This window comes from Lutzomyia longipalpis, chromosome 2, assembly GCF_024334085.1.
Source record: "Lutzomyia longipalpis isolate SR_M1_2022 chromosome 2, ASM2433408v1".
Lineage (NCBI taxonomy): Eukaryota > Metazoa > Arthropoda > Insecta > Diptera > Psychodidae > Lutzomyia > Lutzomyia longipalpis.
The window spans coordinates 925,587-948,604 of NC_074708.1; the positions used below are offsets into that span (position 1 = coordinate 925,587).

The 23,018-nt window shown below is 39.8% G+C and overlaps 3 protein-coding genes and 1 long non-coding RNA gene across 13 annotated transcripts in view; 2 read left to right on the forward strand and 2 right to left on the reverse strand.

Moving 5' to 3' along the window:
- Positions 1 to 23,018, reverse strand: part of LOC129788401 (N-acetylgalactosaminyltransferase 7) — a 783,634-nt gene that overhangs the window by 648,027 nt on the left and 112,589 nt on the right. The gene's annotated exons all lie outside the window — the stretch shown is intronic.
- LOC129788399 (voltage-dependent L-type calcium channel subunit beta-2) overlaps positions 1,990 to 23,018 on the reverse strand; it is a 66,096-nt gene continuing 45,067 nt past the window's right edge. For 8 of the 10 annotated variants that reach the window (XM_055824434.1, XM_055824433.1, XM_055824437.1 and 5 more), the window contains one exon: positions 1,990 to 6,190. In XM_055824434.1, coding sequence (XP_055680409.1) covers positions 5,856 to 6,190 — 335 coding nt within the window. In that variant the 3' untranslated portion in view covers positions 1,990 to 5,855. Of the gene's footprint in view, positions 6,191 to 6,442; positions 6,879 to 7,037; positions 7,155 to 23,018 lie in introns of all 10 variants that reach the window. The other 2 variants (XR_008750361.1, XM_055824440.1) reach the window with 2 other exon arrangements.
- LOC129788469 (uncharacterized) lies at positions 7,080 to 22,875 on the forward strand. Its single transcript, XR_008750363.1, has 3 exons — positions 7,080 to 7,418; positions 7,798 to 8,505; positions 22,332 to 22,875. It is a non-coding gene; the product is annotated as an uncharacterized LOC129788469 (long non-coding RNA).
- Positions 10,861 to 21,799, forward strand: LOC129788386 (uncharacterized). Its single transcript, XM_055824387.1, has 2 exons — positions 10,861 to 14,662; positions 21,579 to 21,799. Exon 1 carries the CDS (start codon positions 10,974 to 10,976, stop codon positions 14,028 to 14,030), a length of 3,057 nt encoding a protein of 1,018 aa, XP_055680362.1. The 5' UTR covers positions 10,861 to 10,973; the 3' UTR covers positions 14,031 to 14,662; positions 21,579 to 21,799.

Consider the following 23,018-nt stretch of genomic DNA (forward strand, 5'->3'; position numbering starts at 1 on the left):
AACTTTCCAAATGCGTCGAATTTTCTGCCCTGATGGTTTTTTGGGTTTAATATTGGAGATTTTTCTGCAAAAGCTAAGTACTTAATTATTTTTTTTACTTTGAAAAGTTTCCACAGACTGATAAGCTTTCTTTCTTCTCGAATAAAAAAAAAAAAACAGAAAACTCATTGTCTTAGAAAGTAAATTCGCATTACGAAATTGGAATGTTTTAGCGTCATGATTTGGTAAGATATGGGAGGGAATGATAAGAACTTCTCATGCCAGAAGAACAAAGTAAGAGTTTTTTTTGTATTGTAAAGGAATTGTAAGGTGAAATAATTCAAATAGACGCAGTGGCAGATACAGAAGACATTTGTCACGATATCACAGCGTGATTAGAGGAAGATCGTATCTCATTGAGTAGTATTTCCTATCCCTTTCATCATTGAATTTCACATCAAGAATGTTTCTTTTAATTAACAAGTAGAGGAGGGTGGTCCAAGTCAGATATTTTGTTGTTAGACCAGTCGATTTTTGTTCGTTAGGGTATCAAAATGGGTAAAATCGGTAAAATTATAAAAAAGTGTTAATTCTAAATTTAAATTGAATTAACTATTAAAGAACTCTGAAGGCTTCACCTTAAAATATTAGGTAAATTGTGGTAGCACCACAAAGCCGTTTGACTTTGAAACTCAGGCCTGACTTAAAGAACAAGGTTAAGTCGTTTATTAAGTTAGGGTTACCACCTCCAGGGGTTTCACCCGGAGACTTCTGGTTTTCTGGGTATGATCTCCGAGCTGCGGGTTTAAGATGATTTTTTTAAAGATTTCAATCACACGATTTTTTTGCTTCAATTTTCAGCAGTATCAGAAAACTAAAAAATCGAAAATTGAATAGACTCTGTAATTTAGGAAGTTTAGATTTTTTTTTGCTAAAGGAAAATCGTTTTAAGTCAGATCTGAGTTTTTCTAAATCAGAATATTTGAGCTAGACTACAGTTTTCTTCAAACTTGCTTTAAGTTTTTAAAGTCAGTCCTAACATTTTTAAGCAAGGCTTTTGTTGTAGACTAGACTTAAGTTTTTTTAAGGTCAGGCTTTTGAGGTTTCAAGGTTAAATCAGACTTAATTGAGGCTAAATGCGTCTTAAAAGTCTGACCTAAAGAACTAAGGTTCGGCTTAAAAAAATAGGCCTGGCTTAATAAACTGCTTAACTTTGTTTCTTAAGCCAGGCCTAAGTTTTTTTTTTTAATCCGAACTTTAGTTCGTTCAAATCACACATTTAAAACGCATTTAGCTCCAGCTCAGCCAGAGATCAGGAAAGCAGTAAGTACTTTAAGACCTTAAAAAACTTAACTTTAAAAAACTCAAAACTTAGGCTAAAACAAGGATCTTGCTCAAAAAACCTTAAGATTAACTCTGAGTCCTAGAAAATCTCGTAATTCGATTCAAATAAATAAAATCATTTTTCGCTCTTAATTTTTTTGAAGTAGAACCTCTTACAGAAAGTCGAATAACTTTTTTTCTGGGTGTCCGAGCTGCCCTCTTCCTCTGTCCAAACCTGCCAGGGTGATCAAAATCGGTTTAGGTGCTGATTTTTGGCAGACTTTCAAGTGGACCTATACTAAAAATGCCACTGCCTCTTTAATCCTCAATTAAAATTCAAGGAATAGACCGATTTATAAGAATCTACAATCGTACAAAAGGAGATTAATGTACCTTTCAGAATCTACGCAATTTTTCAAAATCGGTCACCCACAGCCTGAGATATTTAATTAAGATTGAGGATTATTTTCTTTTGGCTAAACTCTCATCTGCTCGTAAAATTTTCACACTGAACTGTGCTTGTTTGGGGGAAGAATGATGCTCTGTAATGCGCCCAACATTAGGCTGATGCAGAGAACAATACCTCGACGTATCGATCTGGTCCCGTGAAACAAAATAAATACAAAATCCATTCAAATTGTGGGTGTGGGGGGGTGTGTTGAGAGGGGAAATTGAAAGGACACAGTCTTCCTATTAGACTTCCTTTTATTTGCTACTAGTCAAGTACAATAGTACTTACTTCGCTCAATGTATTACTTGTATCACGACGACACAATTTACACTCCCCCAAAGACTCATCAATTTGCGACAATATCTCATTATATATAGTTTATGTTTTTTTTTCTTTCTTTTCTTCAGTTTTTCTTTTTTCTTTATGTGATTGCATTTAATCAATACAAATTGTTTTCTTTTAAATCGTTAATTCATAGAAGATTTTACATAATAATAATAATATTTTTGTGAAATAAAAAACAATGAATAAAGTAACAGCTTTTAGGGTATTTTTTACATTACAATCCCATTTAAAATTATTTCCGTATCATGTTTTTTTTTAATTTTTGTTTAATTATACAAGGTGTAGCTTCATTACCATAGTTTTAATAACACTTTACTCGCTTTTTTTTAATATATAATTTTTTTTTTATTAAAAAAGAAGGTTTAATTTGGTCCTTATAACGCAATATACAGTATATATACTTTTTTTCTTGAATGAGTGTTTAATGTTTTTTTTTTTCATTGAAGAAGAAGATTTTTTTACCCTCATTTTTTGCATTTTAATTTTCACTTTTAAGAGACTTTCTTTATCTGCATATTTTTTTTAATTAAATTTTATTTCAAAAATCTTCTTCACGAATAATATCTAAAAGTTTTTTGTTTTATACTTTAAGTACACCACAAGTCATCAAAAAAGAGAGGCGCTTATTTTTTACACAATCTTCTGGGTTAATTCTTTACAATATCCTTTGTTTTGTAGGTATATAATTTACTTCGAGTCGAGCCTTGGGGAGAAGTTTTTCTTTTGCAAAAATCTTTGTGATTTTTTTTTGAATGAATAAATAAAAAAATGGAGATGCTGCTTCGTAGAAAATAAGCACCTTACTTTTATTTATTTTAATTGTATTTAAAATTGAGAAAGGAATACGATGGATTTAGGGGCGATTCTGTCATAAATCTTCAGATATTCTATAAAGAATTTTTAAGATTTTGACAGTTTGTTTCTTTAATCGTTTTTTAACGATTTTTTGAAACAAAATAATCCTTTAAGAATATCAACTGTCAAAATCGTACAAAAACTTTTAAGTTGTAAGAAAATAAAAGATTTTTGACAGAATCGACCCTATTCTTTTTTGAATTATTTCATTTTTTTCATGTCTTTTACACATAACAAAAAAACAATTTGATTTACATTAGAGAGAAATATTTCTCAACATTATCACTCTTATTCCAACATTATTTTCCATTCTCATATTTTTTTTTATGATGATTTTTTTTCTTTTTCAAAAATTGAACTATCTATTTTTTAAAGTGTATTTTTTTAGCATTATGTAAAAGATGTAGGTTCCTCTTTTCTCCATTTGTTTTTCTATTTTTTTAACATTCTTTTTTGTGACTTTTCAAACATGACCATAGTTTTCTCGGGTTAATTTTTCATTTTACGGTAAAATCTGCTTCACGAGATGTTGGTTTTTTTTATCATAAAACGCCAAGTTTTTTTTTATCATCTCAATAAATATAAATATAAATATATTTACAAAATTAATAATATTAAGTGCAAGGCAATTGGTAGCTTTACAATTAATCACAATTCTTGTTTTTTTTTTTACTTTTATAATAATTTTGAAAATTTGTTAAAAGAGCGACAAAAGGATTGAACATACATCTTATGTCTACAAGTAATTTTTTTTCATTTCAAGTCCTAACCACGAGGGTTTTATTTATTTATTTATTTTTTACCTATTGTGGATTTGAGAAAAATAAGATCTAATTCTATTTTTTTTTGCTATTTCTTCTTTCAAGGGGAAGAGGAGGGGGGAAACATTGAAAAAAAGACTATTCCTCGTGAAATAATTGGCTTCGAAAACATACAATGCTAATTTTTTTTTACTAGTAAAGGTATATAATTTTTTTTTTCAATAAAATGTCTCATTCACTATCTAAAAGTTTTATAATCTAGAGAATTTTTTTTTATAAATTTATAGATATTACTCAGTTTTTTGGATTTCCTTTTACAACTATTTTTTTTTAATCTTAACTGTATAAGAGAATAAATTTTGGAAAAGGGGAATACTTTTGTAACATTTACAACGTATTTTTTGTATTTTCTATTTTTTTTTCATTATTTTTTACGTGATCTTTTTTTTAATTTGTGATGCTAAACTTCTTCTGTACGAGTTTTCCTCAAAGTCTCTTGGAAAACTTTTCCTCTTTTATTCGGTTTGTAAGAAGAAATAATGGATCGTTTTCTTTTGGGTATCAATGATCATTTTGTTAAATTCATAGATTAAGAGATTAAGAAATTAATCAAAATCGGTTTAGTATAGATTTTTATTTAGGGGTCTTCTTGAGATTCCCGTTTCTTTCTATGAATTTTTCAAATGATCCTCGTACTTTATAAAAAAAGAAATTAATTTCATTAAAGTTTATTCACTTTACAGCAACTACGTAGTGTTTTTTGTATTGTTATTAATCCTAGTTTTATTTTTTAGACAAGCTCTCATGTACAGTTGAGTAAATGTCGATGGATGGATAAGAAAGAAAATGCTGGTAGACAAAAGAACGCAACGATATTTCCACACTAAATGTTTCAATTCTTGATTTTTCCTCATTTTTTTTCTAATTTTTCTCTTTAATTCTTATTTGTTTTTTTTTCTCTTGCAATCTTTGAATGATTTTGGCACATGATTTTCTCGGATTTCCTTTTGTATCCAAAAGCCAAAAATATAAAGAAAATTTTAATGATGTTTGATTTGGAATTTTCGCGTTTTCTATCGTAAAGATTTTCTTCTTTTTTTAAATGGTAATTTTATTGCTTTTTTATTCTCAGAGAGTGGCAGAAAATTAAATTGCAGCGTTTTCTATTCTATAGAATTTTCCGTGTTTTTTTTTCTTGGATGAGAAGATTTTCTCAGTGAACAAAGAATTTTTTTTGCATGTTGTGTGTTTTTTTAGAACTTCTGTTGCGCGCGTTTTGAAGAAAATTTGCCTTTTTGGCTGCGTTTTCTTTTCCGTTTTTTTTGGTTCCATAAGCCTCGTTTAAAGCTTTCAAAATTACGTGTTTATCTTTTTTTTTTCTTGAAAATAATTTCTAAATTTATCTTTATTTTCTTATTTACAATGAAACCATAAAACTAATGCGTGAACGTGGAGATCGCATTTGATCTTTTTTTTCCTCTTGATTAGAATAATATTTCTTGTTTTTTTTCTTTGGAGATTATCTTTAATGCTTTAGAATTGTTGGATCGTTTCGTAAGTATCCGCTGCAAGTGGCATATAAAATCGAAAAGATCCTTGAGCCTCTTTTCAATATTTAGGATCTGATCTGATTATGTATGACCTACATTGTTTTGATCATTAAAGAAAATATGTCTTAATTGAGAAATTAAATTGGAAAGGCGTTGTGAAAATCCTTTTGATTGAAATATTCTAACAAAGCTCATGTTTTACTTACAACACGATGCAACTATTTCAAAAGTTTTGAGTATCAGTACAAAAGTCGAAAGGTCTTTTGGGATACCTTTTGATTATTTCATGCAAATCGAGAGTGTTTCGCGTAGAAATAGAGGCACCTGCCCATAACGACTAGGGACTGATTGGGGGCGAGGGGAGGGGGGATGATTGTGATGATCGCTCGGTGTGGGAAATGTATGTAACTCACAAAAATGATGCGTAGTGCGTGAATTTGATGCAAAAAAGACGGGAATGGATGAAGGGATGGGACTAGACGATCAGTCAATGAGGATCGAGTGGACGGAAGGATAGCCCGTGGCTCCCGCTCACTCAAACTCATTGGCACTCTCGAGATCGCTCTGGTCCCACCCCTAAATCCACGATTCCTACATGGCATTGAGCACCCTTCTACTGCTGCCGCTGCTCCTGTGTGGGCTGAAGTCGTCACGATCGCGTCGCGCCCCGCGATCTTGTGCCATATATCGATCACGTGGCTCCCGCATCATCTCACCCCCATCGTCCGGATGTCTGTGTGGCATGTGATGACTAGAGCGTCCCGCCGTTGGGTAATCTACACCGTAGTTGCGTTCATTGAGGAGGTCATCGTCGTTGAGATCGTAGTGGACCATATCGCGTTCCCTTGCATGCAGTCGTTCCCTCTCACGTTCTCGATCGCGATCGTGGCGTGCAAGTGATCTCCGGTTGTGATGATAGGATGCACCTAGAAAATAAATAAAATTAATTACCATCACCCTTCACACGCGTTGTGTGCGATCTCTCATCAATGAAAAACAATCTCTTCAATGCTAAAAACCACACAAAAATATCAACAAAAGAAAAACCCTGGAGATCACTAGACAAATAATAAATTCAGCGTGGAATGATCATGCAATTTTTTTTTAAGGATGTCATCAAACTTGGATTTCGGGGGAAACGCAAACGCGCTTTCCTGAAAAATCACACCACTACTTACAATTCCCACATAGTTAAGAGGCGCACAACTACATCTTCGTCAATTTGATCACAAAATTCATTTTTTTAATTCTTATTAATTCACCCATCTTGGGGGAAAATGCATTTATTGTGTGAGAAACTTTTTCTGTGCGAAAACATCCCTTTTGTTAGAGTCACCCCTAAAGATACGAGTTATAAAAGCTCTACGCAGCCTGAAGCAAGTAGAGTGGCAGAGATTTTTTTTGTGTTGATCTTACACACCGCAAAGTGATCCGTAAAAGTATTTTAAGAATATTATATTAAGAAAAAAAACGTAAAATTAACGTGAAGCTACAAAAATTTGTTAGCATTCTGAAAACACCCGAATATTTGTTTCTGTTTTTTGCGCCTTGCAATGCATTATTATTCATTTTAGTATCTATCCCAGTTTGATGTCCGAACAATTCCAGGACTCACTGTTGAGAAAAAAAAAGAAAAAAAAGAAGAAAACCTCTCAATTGGCAAAAAATGAATTAGCTTCTAAAACTAAATCCCCGGTGTTAGATTGAAAAAAAAAAGAAATCATAAAGCGAAAAAAATGCAGATTTAGAAACTTAATAGATTTTCAAATTGACCTTTCGTTGTGAGAGCGAAATGGGTTCTACAGTGAGATTTTGTATGGTTCTACAAAATATTGTGCTTATATTCATTTTCTACAAAAAACGTTCCAGGCAAATCATCCAAATAAAATTCTGAAAGACAAGAATTTAATTTTAAAGACAACATTGAGGTGTATGTGTGTGTTGGTTTTTTTTTAACCTATAGTCAATTTCAAGGTTTATTTTGAAGTTTGAATTTAAATCTCGAAGAAGAATAGGTTTAAAAATTCGGGAATGGCTTAAAAGAATTTAGGCTTAGTTTGAAGAGAGATAGGCGTAGACTTAAAAAGAAATCAGGGCTAGTTTAAAAAACTCAGGATACGCTTAAAAAACTTAGACCTAACTTATATTACTTATGTAGGGTGCCTGAAGGGCCCCCCTACGTGCCGAACAGCCGGAGAGCCCATTGCCAGCCTCATCTACCCGCTAGCCAGCCACGTGCCCTCCGTGCTGCCTCTTCGACTATCAATCTCTGACTGACTCACGAGCTTTCCGCCCGACTGACAGCAGCAGCTCTTGGCACTCTTGGCAACACTAGCGCCACCTGGCGGCCGCCACACTAGCTCGCCTTGCGCAACACTAGCGCCGTCTAGTGGGCACCACTCACACTACTGAGGCTTCTGACAATGATGCACGTGTGGCGCCCTTACGCGCCAACGAACCCCTTCCGGCTTGAACGGCAACTACGAGTTTCCCCGCAGTTCTTGCTAACCCTCTTTTGTCTGCCTACACTTAGGCCTAGTTAAATAAAATTAGGTCTAGCTAAAAAATACTCAGGCCTAGATTTAAAACTTAGGTCTAAGTTAAATTACTTAAGCCTAACTCAGACTAAGCTTAAAAACTTGACCCTAATTTAAAAAGCTCACGATAAGTGTCGGAGGAGAATGATACGCAGCCGAAAATAATGAAGATTGGTTGATGGGACACTTCAACTTGGGTGTCAAAGCTACTTCCGTTAATGACGTGAGCGAAATAAAATCGTGCGAAATTGACTCCCAAGCTGAAGTGCCCCAATTTTGGCATATTTACAGGACAATCAGCCCCCAAATTGAGTGAGAGTGATCAGGAGAAGAATTTAAAGTGAATTTATGAAGAAAGAAATTGTGAAGTGAATTAATAATTAATAAAGTTGTGAAGAAAAGTATTCCGAAGATCCACGTGTTGATTATTTTGCTGCCCACACACCTTCTACAGTCTCTGGCCCAAAGGATCTTGCCCGCTGAGGATCAAAAATTTGATCCTTCGGCCGGGATAGGCCATAATTAATATTTGCTTGTGTATTTCAAGGTGTGTTCTGGGCATCTTCATTGTTATCATATTGGTTTGGCATTCCCACTAATTCAACTCTACGTATCATTCAAGGTGTGTGGAACCCTGCGAATAGACGATTGTTATTGGAATTGGGATTGGAAGGGCTTCATTAATTCTGCTTGTATCGTTAAAGGTACTGTACTATAGAAGGATTGCACAAGGCGTGCACATTTGGTCCTTCGAGCCGGAGATAGGCCATAATTAATATTTGCTTGTGTATTTCAAGGTACTGTACTATAGAAGGATTGCACAAGGCGTGCACATTTGGTCTCTTCGACCCTCGTTGGAATCAGCGAAGCTTCAAGATCAGCTGCCCTTCCATTGCATTCCCAAGCGAGTCCCATCATGGCTCTCGAGATTCGGGGAGCGATCTTAGCCAGGATTTCCGGAGTGGAGAAATTCGTGATCGATGTCACAGACGTTGAGAAACAGCTGACAGGGTATTCAGCAAGTTTGCAGAATCAGTTGGAAACAGTGTCAGCCTTGAGACAACAATACCTCGATGTGCAGGGGGAGATCATCGCCGGTAAAACTCTCGAGCTCCACCGAGCTGAAGAGGTTGTGAAGCTTGAGGATTTTATCCAACGTTGCGATCTACTTGTGTCCAAAATAAAGAAACTTATTGAGGAGGCCCCTGGTTGCTCTGGAGATGACAAGCCCATTCCCATGATGTCCGGAGATTTTTCACAACAATTCCTTACATTTATGCAACAGTCAGAGGAACGCTTTCGCTCATCGGAGTTGCAACATCGGGAGAGCATGGAGAAGCTCATCAACACTCTAAGGGGGCTTCCATTGGGGTCTACCAGTGGCTTGGCAGTCCCCACAACACCCGTCAAACTCCCTCAATTGCAATTGCCGACCTTTGATGGAAAATACACTTCCTGGCTTGCATTTAAGGACAGATTTACTGCGTCTGTCATCAACTATCCTCATATTTCTGACGTCCAGAAGCTGGAGTATCTCAAGTCGGCGGTCACCGGGGAGGCTTCCTCGTGCATCAAACATTTGACCACGACCGGGACTAACTTCATCATCGCTTGGAGAATCCTCATTGACAAGTTTGAGAGGAAAAATGACATAGTGGCGGAGCACATCAAGACATTCTTCGCTATGCCTCGTATGTCAGCGGGTCCACATGCCATCCATGAGATCACGAACATAGCTACGGAGTGCACCATGGCTTTGGATGCACTGAGGGTGCTTCAGCGGGATCCGTGGCTGATACAGTACATTCTCGACCGCCTCGATGCCGAATCTCGCGTGTTGTGGGGGCGTGAATGTGGGTCAGAGGTTCCATCGATGAATATGTTCCTCAAATTTCTCAATCAGAGGTGTCTGGACGCCAGGAATTCCGCTCAATCTTCTTACAAACTTTCTTCCAACGAGTCACAAAATTCTCGCACAAAGTCGCACAAGTCACAATCGAACAAAAATCATGCATCAGCTCTCGTCAACATTGCTGGCACTGATCAGTGTCGGTGCTGCTCGGAGTCATCCCATCCGCTCTATAAATGCCCGAAATTCCTGCGTCAAACACCAGAGGAGCGGTTTGAAACGGTCAAGAAGTTGAGTCTGTGTAGAAACTGCTTCGCAACACACATGACTCACTCTTGCACTTACCATAAGTGCCGCAAGTGCCAAGGGCGGCATAATGTCCTGCTTCACGACAAGTACAGCTCTGGCACTGCAGACCAGAACAACTCTAGCAATGCTTCACCGTCCTCAGACAGTAGGTCTGAGTCGGAGAGGCCCACAACTTCCACGGATTCTTCGGCGATCGTTGCTGTGTGCTCATCGTCAGAGATACACCAATCCAATAAACCTCCAAGGGTGCTTCTTGCGACGGCTATGGTTGATCTCTGTACAGTGACTGGCAAGATGATGCCGTGTCGCATCCTATTAGATTGTGGGGCTCAAATCAATATTATTGCTTCAGACATGGTGAAACGATCAAATCTGCCGAGACACTCAACTTGCCTTTCAGTCAGTGGCATAGGCGCCACGACGTCTCGCGCCAGATTTTTCGTGAATGCTACAATATGTTCCAGAACTACTGGAGCACGTTTCACCCTCAAATGCTTCATCTTGCCCCAAATCCCAGGGATGTTTCCGAACTTTCCTGTGGATTCCTCCAAAATGCATATTCCTCAGAATGTTCCATTGGCGGACCCGGATTGGGCAGTGCAACGACCTGTAGATCTTCTCATCTCTGGCAAACACTTCTGGAATAGCTTGTTAAAGGAGTCCCTCTCCTTAGGACCAGGCTTACCTATCTTAAAGGCTACAGTGTTTGGCCATGTTGTGGTAGGAGAGGATGAGTTAACGTCTACCTCTGATTGCTTCGCGTTCACTGCTACCGCCTTGGAAGACTCACTACGACGATTCTGGGAGATTGAGGATATGCCTGTTGAAATATCTTTAACGGAGGATCAGCTTGCTGCAGAAAAACACTTCGCTTCGACTCATCAACGCAATGAAGAGGGAAGGTTCATCGTTCAGCTTTGCTTTCGTGATGATCCTAACCTTCTCGGTGAGTCGCGAGGCCTTGCTATACGGCAATTCCTCGCATTAGAACGTAAGTTCGACAAAAACCCAGAAATGCGCATTGCCTATCGAGAAATCATTGAAGATCAGAAGCGCCGACAATGGATTGAGCCAGTCCGTAATGACCCTCAGGGCGGTCCTGGATATTACATGCCTCATCACGGAGTGCTCAAGGAATCATCAGCGACCACGAAGTGGAGGATGGTGTACAATGCAAGTGCCAAGACCTCCACAGGATATAGCCTCAACGATTTGCTTCGCATCGGTCCCGTGGTACAACCTGATCTCATTAGGATTCTGCTCGGCTTCAGGCAACATCAATACGCCATGACTGCGGATATAAGCAAAATGTATCCACAGCTCATGATGCATCCCATTCATCTCAAATACCAACAGTTTGTGTGGCGTGACGACAAATCACAACCTATCCAAGACTTCAGGTTCACACGTGTGTGTTTCGGAGTTGCGTCGTCACCCTTCTTGGCCACCAGGGCGCTACTCCAACTAGCTAATGAACATCAAGACACGCATCCATTAGCGGCCGAGGCGCTCCGGAAGGCATTCTATGTGGATGATTGTATTCTCTCAGTCGAGACTCTTTCTAAAGCATTGGAGGTGCAATCACAGCTTATCGACCTCTTGAAGCGGGGTGGATTTCTACTCACCAAGTGGACAGCAAATCATCCCTCACTACAACCGACTGACTCCAATGAAACGGATGCGGTACACATCACCGATCCTACCACAAGTGCGTTGGGATTAATGTGGTATTCCAACGCAGACACATTCACATTTCAATCCCCGATTTCAATGGATGAAGAGAATAAAACCAAGAGGGAAATTTTGTCCGCAATTGCCCGATTATTCGATCCACTAGGACTAATCGGACCAGTAGTCATAGAAGCCAAGATCTTGATGCAAGAGGCACACAAACTGAAGCAAGGTTGGGACGATGTTATACCAACGGATCTAGCACTACGATGGGAGGCGTTCGTAGTGAATCTTCAACACATTAATCAAATATCGGTTCCTCGTTGGGTGTCAAGCATTGCGTCGCCAGTTAGTGTGGAACTACATGCCTTTTCGGATGCTAGTCAGCGGGCTTACGGGGCAGCGGTGTACATCATTACCAGAGATTCAGTGGGCACAGTCTGTTCACGACTTCTTGTCGCAAAATCTCGTGTTGCTCCCATCAAGGCGCTAACCATCCCAAAGTTGGAACTGACTGGAGCAGTCGTAGCTGCAGAATTGATGGATAGCGTGCGTCAAATATACAAGCCCGATGCTGTGCATCTATGGACCGATTCCACAATTGTCTTATACTGGATTAATGGCAATCCAGAACACTTCAAGGTGTTTGTGAGTAATCGCATCCGGAAAATATTGCAAGTCTCAGCACCTTTTCAATGGCGCCATGTTCCCACCGAATGCAATCCAGCTGACCTCATTTCACGTGGGGTAACCCCTCAACAATTGCAGCAATCTACACTTTGGTGGAATGGACCGGCATGGCTGATCCAATCACAAACTGCTTGGCCACCGGAATTCCAACCGACAAGTGGCGACAATCCTCACGCCGTAGTGATGCTGGAGGTTGCAAACTCAACGAGCGATGACGAAGAGCCTGAGTCGCTATTATCATCATTATTATCTCGTCATTCCTCCATATCCAAAATACAGTCCATTATTGCTCTTTGCTTAAGATTCATGACACCTAGGGAGCATCGGAGACAAGGTGTCATCTCTGCGTTGGAACACAAGAATGCACTAGATCGAATCATCTACATGAGTCAGCGAGAACATCTTGCAGGAGTCTCAGAGAATATTCTTCGTCGAGGCAGAATTACCATCAAGCAATGGAAGACATTGAATTCTCTGACACCATTCGTTGATCCGAAGGGATTGATCCGCGTCGGAGGTCGCTTAGAGAATGCCGATATTCCGTACCAAGCGAAACATCCCATTCTACTACCAAAATCTAAGCTATCCGAACTTATTGTTCAACAAGAACACCTCCGACTACTCCATGCGGGCCCAAATCTGTTGCTAGCTACTTTGAGGCAACGAGTTTGGCCGTTGGATGGCAGAAATCTAACTCGTAAAATTGTGCATTCCTGTGTGCGTTGTTCTCGCGCAAATCCGCGCCCTTTACATCAACTCATGGGCGATCTCCCAAGTCCACGAGTAAATTTCGAATCTGCATTTCATGCTGTTGGCATCGATTTTGCAGGACCCATTTACTATCGCCCTGCCATACCCCGGGGAGCGATCGCACGGAAGCTGGGTCTCATCAAGGCATACATAGCTGTCTTCGTGTGTATGTCAACAAAGGCAGTTCATCTTGAGGTCGTTACCAACCTCTCGACGGAAGCTTTCATTGCAGCTTTCCGCCGATTCGCTGCCAGGAAGACAACTCCAAGCCACGTATACTCTGATGGTGCGACAAATTTTCAAGGGGCGGCTCGCGAACTAATTACACTTCTTGATCAGGAGCATGCTCAAAGAGAAATCATCGAGGCCACCCGAGCAGAAGGCACTACGTGGCATTTCATCCCTGCTCGCTCACCACATTTTGGAGGTCTTTGGGAAGCATGCGTTAAGTCCGTGAAGTACCATTTGGCTAGAGTATTGCAGCATAGCAACTTCACCTTTGAGGAACTTAACACGATCCTGTGCCAGATAGAAGCCATCTTGAATAATCGACCCATCTCTCGCATGTCCGACGATCCCAACGAAAATGACTTCCTGACCCCCCGTCATTTGTTGGGGAACCTCCAGGCTCGGTGTCCACCGGACCCAGATCTAACACAGCTTCCTGAGAACCGACTGGACTTATGGCAACTCTGTCAACAAAGAGCTCAACTGTTCGGGAAGAAGTTTCGTCTGCATTATCTCAACATTCTTCAACAGCGTTCAAAGTGGACGTTCAGTCAACGCAATGTCAGTCTTGGAGAAATTGTCTTGTTCCTAGACGAGACTAAACCTGGACATAAATGGGTGTTAGGAGAAGTTGTTGCTCTACATCCGGGACGCGATGGAAGAGTTCGAGTGGTAAACATTAGAACCCGAGATGGTGTGTACAACCGTGCAATCACGAAATGTAACGTTTGAAAAAATCCGCGCAGAAAATTTTTAAATAATTCCCCCAAATGCAGCGCGGACGGTCGAAATGGGAATATTATATTAATTGCCCCGTGGGCATTTCTTCTGCCTTTGCAGAGATCAAGCAGTATGTGCCCAGCAGCAGTAGCAACAACACCAGCAGCAACAGCAGTGGCTGCAACAGAGAGGCCAAAGAGCCAGATGCAGGATATGTGCCGTCCCCTCGCGCCCGAATCAAATTTGTCATTTAAAAATTAAAAATAAAAAAAAGTGAAAAGAAAATGTTAAACCTAAATTTGTGAAAAGAAAAATAAAATTTGAATATTGTGAAAAGTGAATTTGAGTTTTCATTAGAGAAGAACTAAAGAGTAACATTTGGCGCCCAACTGATAAACTCTGAACTCACAAGGAAAAACTGATCCGAAGTTCTGTGAAAATTGAGAGAAAACTGAGTTTTCCCTGTGAAGGAACTTCCCAAGTGTAGAAGTGATTTGTGAATTTTTTTTTCCAAATATATCTTGTTGCACAGTGTGAATTTCCCCCATTTCCCCGAAATAATTTTCTACGCACAAGTGAACGGGTGAGTTCCGTGAAAATTGTGTGGAAAATTGGGTGAAAGTTTGGAATTTTTCTTTTCTCAGGTGAAGTGGTTTTCTCAGTGAGATTTGCAGTGTGCAAATTTTCCAAAAATTTTCTTCGGAAAAGTGAATGAAATATATTAATTCGTAGTGACACGAGGTGTGCCACGCGAAGGTTTTCAAGTGTGGTTTTAAAGTGAATAATCATTGATATTATTGTGAAAATTGATTTTCCCTGTGCATGATTTTCTCTGTGCAGTGTGAAATATATCTGTGATTTTTCCAAAAATATTTTTTGTAACAAAAAAGTTAATGAATGCAATTTTTTCGGTGCTTAAGTGTGGAAATATATCATTTAAAATCTGGTTAATCTGGTGATAAATTAATAATTTGGTGTGCTTTTTCTGAGTACAAAGCATATGCGCTTTGTGGAAAATAATTAATACTCAGAAAAAGGCGGGCAAAACGCGATATATGTTTCATGTTTTGTGGATTGTCTTTGTAAATTCCTCTCAAAATCGCCAAATTTGGTAAAAACGTGGTGCGCAAATTTTGGCCCACGAGGTTGATTTTGGTGGCTCAAAATCCCGTAAATCCCCAAGGTATTGTCTCCAAGCGCACATACATATATGCACCCAAACTTGCGCTTTAATCATACATCGCACTCTCTCATTTTCTCCAGTGCACTGTGTTTTGGCGGGATCACGTTGTTTCAATCTGTGGATGATCGCAGTGAAGCATTTGTGTGAGATAATTTTGTGATTCTGTTGGGCCAGTGCGGGGGGATATTGTGTGGGGAGATTCAATGCGACTGGGTGAAGTTGCAAAGGAAAAATTGTGTTAAAGTGTAGTGTGGAGATATTGTGATCCTACACAGTTTGGTGGATCATAAAATTGATTTTTACCTGAAGGAAGGGAATAAAATAGTCACAGGGGAAAAGTGCAAACATCCATAGTGTAAAATATATATTTTTTTAAATCTATATGCGGTGTGTGGAAAGTAATAAAAATTGGTGCATTGGTTTTTGCAGAATTCGTGCGAATTTTCTCCAAGTACAAGAATGGCAACCGTGAGATCCCCACAAAAGAAAAATCCGAAGGAGATGCCACAAGAAGGTGTTCCAACCCGGTCGGAGTCCTCTAATATCATTCAGCACGATCCGTTAGAGGAAAGTCAAGACGATGTGCAATTAAAGGGCGTTCTAAACCAGACAATTAACATTGGCCGCGGTAGAGGTGTACCAGTGGAGGCAAATGAAAATCCTTATGGAGAAGGAACTTCTTCGGGGGGTAGAGCTCAATCCCGTGTGGGACGGGGGGAGCAAAGTCAAGCGGAAGCGCAGAATGCGATTGTGTCAGCAAGATTGGATCAATTCGAGGAGAGCTTGTACAATTTATCAAATGCAATCAGGGAAATTAAGTTACACATCGACAGTGTGGGATCCCGGCAAACACATCCTAATCCAAATGAAGTGAGGGATGGTGGGAATTGCAATGAGCAACGTCCTTTGAGATCTATTCAGGATATTCCTGAACAATTTCAGCCTGGAATTGAGCACGGTTCGGGGGGTGTTAATGAGGGTTTCCGTGATCATGCAAATGCGAGACAAGTGAATTATCCACGAGGGGATTATAAACCAATACCTGTGAAAGAATGGGGGATTAAATTTTCCGGTGATGGTAAAGGAATGAGAGTTCAAGCCTTTATCCGCGAAATGGAAAGGATGGCCTCGCTTCAAGGTGTGCGGGTGGAATCAGTACTTTCTTCGCTCCATTTATGCCTCACGGGAGACGCCCTCGAATGGTACCGATCAAGTGAAATATTTTTAACGTGGAGAGAATTTTCGTATGCATTGAAATTCACGTTTGGAAGGACGGATTGCGACCTAACGATTAGAAGGAAAATTGAGGAAAGGAAACAAAAGGAAGGTGAAAGAGTGGGAGTGTATCTCAGTACCATGAGAGCCTTATTTAAGGAATTAGAATTGGCATTGGATGAAGCTACGCAAATTCAACTTGTGAGAAGAAATTTAATTCCACAATATCGCGACCCCCTCCTCTACCGTGACTTCTTTACCTTGGAAGATCTTGAGTATGCTTTGCATAGGATCGAACAGAATCTTCTTCTTTCCCTATCGGATCGTCCGAAAACACAAAAGGTCAATACTGTCCAAACGTCGTCAAATGCCCAAGGAGGAAATCCTTCTCGTTCTGCACAACAATCTCGTCCTCAGAATAATTCTCGCAACAATTCCCGTTCTCAGAATGTACGGCCAAGGGAGAATAATCGACAAGGTTCTGGTCGATCTTCCCTTTGTGTAAACTGCTATTTGGGGAATCACGCCGTGGAAAATTGTTCACAGCCGCGAAGAGCCCAGATCTTATGCTATGGGTGTGGGGCTGAGAACGTAACGAAGAGAGATTGCCCAAATTGCTGTCGTTCGGGGGAAGGGCAGGAGGAGAATTGAGAGGGTCAATTTCTTCTGATTCTGCATCAACTTCTACAATCCCTCAGGTGTTGGTTTTAGATGATAATTTTAGTGTGGTAAGTGAAAACTTGATTTCTTCTTTACCCACCCCTTTTGTTGAAAATCCTGTGAATGAAGACCCTAATGATGATATTGTCGAGCAATTATTGGTTGATATTGAAGAAATTAGTCCAGTAAGGGGGGATGGTGGGTTGTTGATTGATTTTTCTGAAAATCAAGATGCTAATGTCCTTAAAAATAGGCAATTAAATCCCACAGTTTTGGAGGTAAATGACACCTCTGAAGGAATTCCTTATGAAGGGGATCCTCGTCCTTTCCTTACAGTGAAAGTATTTGACCGAGAAATAACTGCTTTGATGGATACAGGATGCTCACAGACATGCTTTGGGGCTGGGTCGGGGGAGATCCTTAGTGATTTAAGTTTAACAATTCGTGCTAATACATCAGAGATTTTTGTAAGAACGGCTGATGGTGCGATGCACCAATGTGAAGAATTAGTAGATGTTCCATTCCAATATAACAATGAGACCCATCTTCTTTCGGTTTTATTGGTCCCTAATATTGCATCTCCATTGATCCTTGGAATGAATTTTTGGTCTGCTTTTGGGTTACAAATGATGAAACCACAGCATGTTAGTGAAATTCAAGGCTCGAGTGATATCATCCAATTGTCTGATGAAGAGAAATTGTCCTTAGATGAGGCAATTAAGGCATTTCCGGTCACAACCGCAACTCATTTCGGGTGTACTCCAAAGATAACACACACAATTGACACAGGCGATCATCGTCCTGTTCAAGAAAGGTGTTACCCCATCCCAACTCATTTAATGGGTAAAGTGGATGATGAGTTAGATAGGCTCTTAAAATTAGGAGTACTACGCGAATGTGAGCCAACCCCTTGGTTGAACCCTGTTACAACCAGGACGAAAAAGGATGGTAAAATCAGGTTTTGCCTGGATGCTCGAAAACTTAATGCTGTAACCGTCCGAGACACCTTTCCTCTTCCCCATATTGAATCTATCCTATCACAGCTCACAGGTACCAAATTCCTTTCTTCCATTGACCTGTCCGAAGCATTCTTTCAAATCCCTTTAGCCCCTGAATCACAGTCGAAGACAGCATTTGCCCTACCTGGGAGAAAACTGTATTGTTTTCAGCGTACCCCATTTGGTCTCGTGAATTCACCGATGACCATGGCAAGGCTGATGTCTGAGGTTTTAGGACATGATTTGGAGAATAAGGTGTATCATTATTTAGATGACATCCTTGTTGTGACGGATGATTTCGAAAGTCACATAAAAATGCTCAAGGAAGTCGCAAGAAGACTTAGGGAGGCGAATTTGACCGTTAATTTATCAAAATCGAAATTCTGTGTAGGAAAATTGACCTATTTGGGGTATGATTTGTCATCGAAGGGAGTGTCCACTAATACCCAAAAAGTTGATGCAATTTTAGATTTACCAAGTCCCACCAATGTTAAGGGTTTAAGACAAATTGTAGGCATGTTATCCTGGTATCGTAAGTTCATCCCGAATTTCGCTGTAGAAATTGCACCCATGACGGACTTATTGAAAGGAAAACCTACGACCCTTAATTGGACCCAAGAAGCTGATGGGGCCTTCGTAAAATTGAAAAATTTACTTGCGTCCGCTCCTATTTTAGCGACACCCAATTACAATATTCCCTTTCGTGTGAAAACCGATGCAAGCGATTTCGGTTGTGGAGGAATCCTTGTGCAGGGAGAAGGAGATGAAGAAAAGGTCATAGCGTATATGTCCCGAAAGTTTACCTCTGCTGAGTCCAATTACACAACAACAGAAAAAGAGTTACTTGGGGTAATATATAGTATTGAAAAATTTAAACAATATCTCGTTGGGGCTAAGTTCCACTTGGAGACCGATCATTCAGCTTTGATATGGTTGTTAAAGTTGAAGGATGCTAAAGGTCGTTTGGCAAGATGGATCCTTAAACTTCAAGGGTATGATTTTGAAGTTTCCCATAGACCCGGTCGAGAAAATGTTGTCCCCGATGCTCTCTCCCGTTGTTTTGATGCGAATTCGGTCGTACAATTGCAAGACAAATGGTATTCCTCTCTCTTCACCAAAGTGTCGACTAATCCTGCGAAACACCCTGAATATCGCGTTGAAAATGGGAAATTGTATAAGAACTGCCGCGTGAAAAATCCTACAGGAGTGATCGAACATAAATGGAAATTGGTTGTGCCAAAAGAAGATCGTGAAGATTTGTTGAAAAAATATCATGATGAACCTGTTGCAGGACATTTTGGGTTTTTCAAGACCTTTAGCAGACTCACTGAGTTTTGTTATTGGCCCAAAATGCGACAGGATGTCAAGAAGTGGTTGAGAAAGTGCGATGTATGTAAAGGTTCCAAAGCTCCTAATGCTGCCCTTGCACCCTCAATGGGGAAATATATTGAAGCCAAAAGACCCTGGGAGTTCCTTAGTGCTGACTATATTGGTCCACTGGTCCGATCTTCCCATGGGTATAACAATATTTTAGTCCTTATGGACAAATGTACAAAATTTGTTTTGTTATTCCCCCTGAGAAATGCAAAGACCCCAGCACTAATTCGTGTGCTCAATGATCATGTCTTTAATGTGTACGGATATCCGCGCTGCATATTAACAGATAACGGAGTACAATTCGAATCAAGGGAGTTTAAAAATTTTCTTATGAATCATCATGTCGCACACTATAAGACTCCTTACTACCACCCCCAAGCAAATCCCACTGAACGGGCCAATCGAACCATAATTTCCACCATACGAGCGTTTATCCAGCGCGAACATAAGGAATGGGCAGAACATCTACATGAGATACAAGCAGCAATGAATTCTTCTGTCCATGATACCGCGAAATTTTCCCCTTATTATCTCAATTTTGGCCAGAACATGGTAACCAACGGCGATGAATATGAGATAATTGATGCTAACCCTCCAGAAGACTTCGCGACGAGAATGGAAAAGCTAAAATCCGCTCGGAATGTTGTGGGTTCCCGCTTACGTAAAGCGCATGATGATTCAGCGCGTAGATATAACTTGCGTACCCGCGACCAGCAATTTTCCGTAGGCGACATAGTTTGGCGTAGAAATTTTCTTCCTTCCGATGCGGCAAAAGGAGTCCAGCATAAATTTTTCCGTTGGGTGAAATCTGAAGTGGTTTCAGTTCATGGGGATACATATGAACTGCGCGATTTGAGTAATAATAAGATTGGGAGATTTCACAAGAAGGACATTAAGCCGGATTAAGACTCTGAGTATTATTTGTTAATTGTAATCTTTTAATTTTAAGTAATTCTATCGTGCCTCAAATTTTTGATCGTCGCAAAGAAAGGGTAAAAATGAAAGAATCGAATTCCAGGGAAATCTGAAGATGAATTCAGAGATTTTCATTCCTGAGTAGTGCATCTGGGAATCTCCAGCAGGGAGAATTAAAGTTTTGCTTACCCAGATTCGTCGGCCTTTTGCTCGATTAAAATGGGAGAAGATGGAAGTTAATTTTGTCGATGTGGATGGCCACCACAGAGGCATCGTAATTTATGAAAATCTTGAGGGATGAAGATGTCTGGTAGAGGAATTGATGCGAAAGTGTTGAAACAAATGGGCCTAAGGGTTAGCCCAGTTCATGAGAACAGTGCCTTTATGTTTCTTACGAATGCGCAATTCTAATCGCTGATACCCAACCTCGTACCCATTTGCAGCAAACGTCGAGACAAAAACCCACCGAAAGCACGAGAACGATTCAAATTTGAGTTAATTAGGTGAAAACCCACCCAGTATTCAACGAAAAAGCGTGGGAGTGAAATAAAAGCATGGGCGATGATTTTAAATACTTGGGAATCCGAGCCATCAAGGAGGACCTTAGAGGGTCTTCCCAACAACCCTAAGGGCAGGTAGCTTGCCCGCTCTCCAAGCGCTTGTCCCCTAAGGACGCGCCAACGACCCTGGACGGGTATCTCGTCCCTTGGTGAACCAAGTAGGAGAAAGATGACCCCATGGCTACAATACTCCGTCCGCTAACTCAAGGAATCCGAGGTGGAACCCACCGAAAAAAGCTCAAAGAATACTATACTCAACAATGTGCTCTCAATTCCCCATACACACAAACATCCTCCTATCATCAGCACAGCGATGAAAATTGCGTATCCGCAGGAGATAATGGTGGATTGGGGGAGAAAAGGAAAATAAGCGACGGATCAAGGGGGTAGATTGAGGACGATAAGAATTTTGGTGGTTGTAGAGTTAAAATGATAATTTAGAGTCTTATTTTTAAGAAAGGAGGGAAATTTCCGGGCCACGTGAAGCCATTTTTCTTTTTTTTTGTTTTTCTTTTTCCCAAGTACGGGGGGATGTAACGTTTGAAAAAATCCGCGCAGAAAATTTTTAAATAATTCCCCCAAATGCAGCGCGGACGGTCGAAATGGGAATATTATATTAATTGCCCCGTGGGCATTTCTTCTGCCTTTGCAGAGATCAAGCAGTATGTGCCCAGCAGCAGTAGCAACAACACCAGCAGCAACAGCAGTGGCTGCAACAGAGAGGCCAAAGAGCCAGATGCAGGATATGTGCCGTCCCCTCGCGCCCGAATCAAATTTGTCATTTAAAAATTAAAAATAAAAAAAAGTGAAAAGAAAATGTTAAACCTAAATTTGTGAAAAGAAAAATAAAATTTGAATATTGTGAAAAGTGAATTTGAGTTTTCATTAGAGAAGAACTAAAGAGTAACAGAAAATCGCTCGTTTATTCCGAGATGAGGATTACCTGTGTTCCAATCAGTCGGAAGACCGAATGGATCACAGCGGGGAGAATGTCGGAGGAGAATGATACGCAGCCGAAAATAATGAAGATTGGTTGATGGGACACTTCAACTTGGGTGTCAAAGCTACTTCCGTTAATGACGTGAGCGAAATAAAATCGTGCGAAATTGACTCCCAAGCTGAAGTGCCCCAATTTTGGCATATTTACAGGACAATCAGCCCCCAAATTGAGTGAGAGTGATCAGGAGAAGAATTTAAAGTGAATTTATGAAGAAAGAAATTGTGAAGTGAATTAATAATTAATAAAGTTGTGAAGAAAAGTATTCCGAAGATCCACGTGTTGATTATTTTGCTGCCCACACACCTTCTACAGTCTCTGGCCCAAAGGATCTTGCCCGCTGAGGATCAAAAATTTGATCCTTCGGCCGGGATAGGCCATAATTAATATTTGCTTGTGTATTTCAAGGTGTGTTCTGGGCATCTTCATTGTTATCATATTGGTTTGGCATTCCCACTAATTCAACTCTACGTATCATTCAAGGTGTGTGGAACCCTGCGAATAGACGATTGTTATTGGAATTGGGATTGGAAGGGCTTCATTAATTCTGCTTGTATCGTTAAAGGTACTGTACTATAGAAGGATTGCACAAGGCGTGCACATTTGGTCCTTCGAGCCGGAGATAGGCCATAATTAATATTTGCTTGTGTATTTCAAGGTACTGTACTATAGAAGGATTGCACAAGGCGTGCACAATAAGGTTAAAAAACTTAGACCTAGTTTAAAAAGATTACTCCTAGTTTGACAAACTTAGGCCTAGTTTAAAGAAACTCAGGCTAAGCTTAAAAAACTTAGATTTAGCTTAAACTGCTTAAACCTAGATTAAAATTAATCAGGTTTAGTTTAAAAATCTCGGCCCTAGTTTAAAACACTTAGGAATTCCTAAAATAAAACTTAGGCTTAAAAAAATAAAGCCTGGTTTAAGAAAACTCAAACCAGACTTATTTGTGCATTTGACTCATTATCCTAAAAGGAAAATGGACAATAAGTTTTCATTTTTCTTGAATGTTTTATGATCTTCTACAACATTTTTTATCTCTGCTATATTATTCCTTCCATTAAGCAATAAATCACAATTAATGGAAAATTTTTAGT

Coding starts and splice junctions, on each gene's coding strand:
- LOC129788386 (XM_055824387.1), top strand. CDS start 10,974: ATGCGCATTGCCTATCGAGAAATCATTGAAGATCAGAAGCGCCGACAA.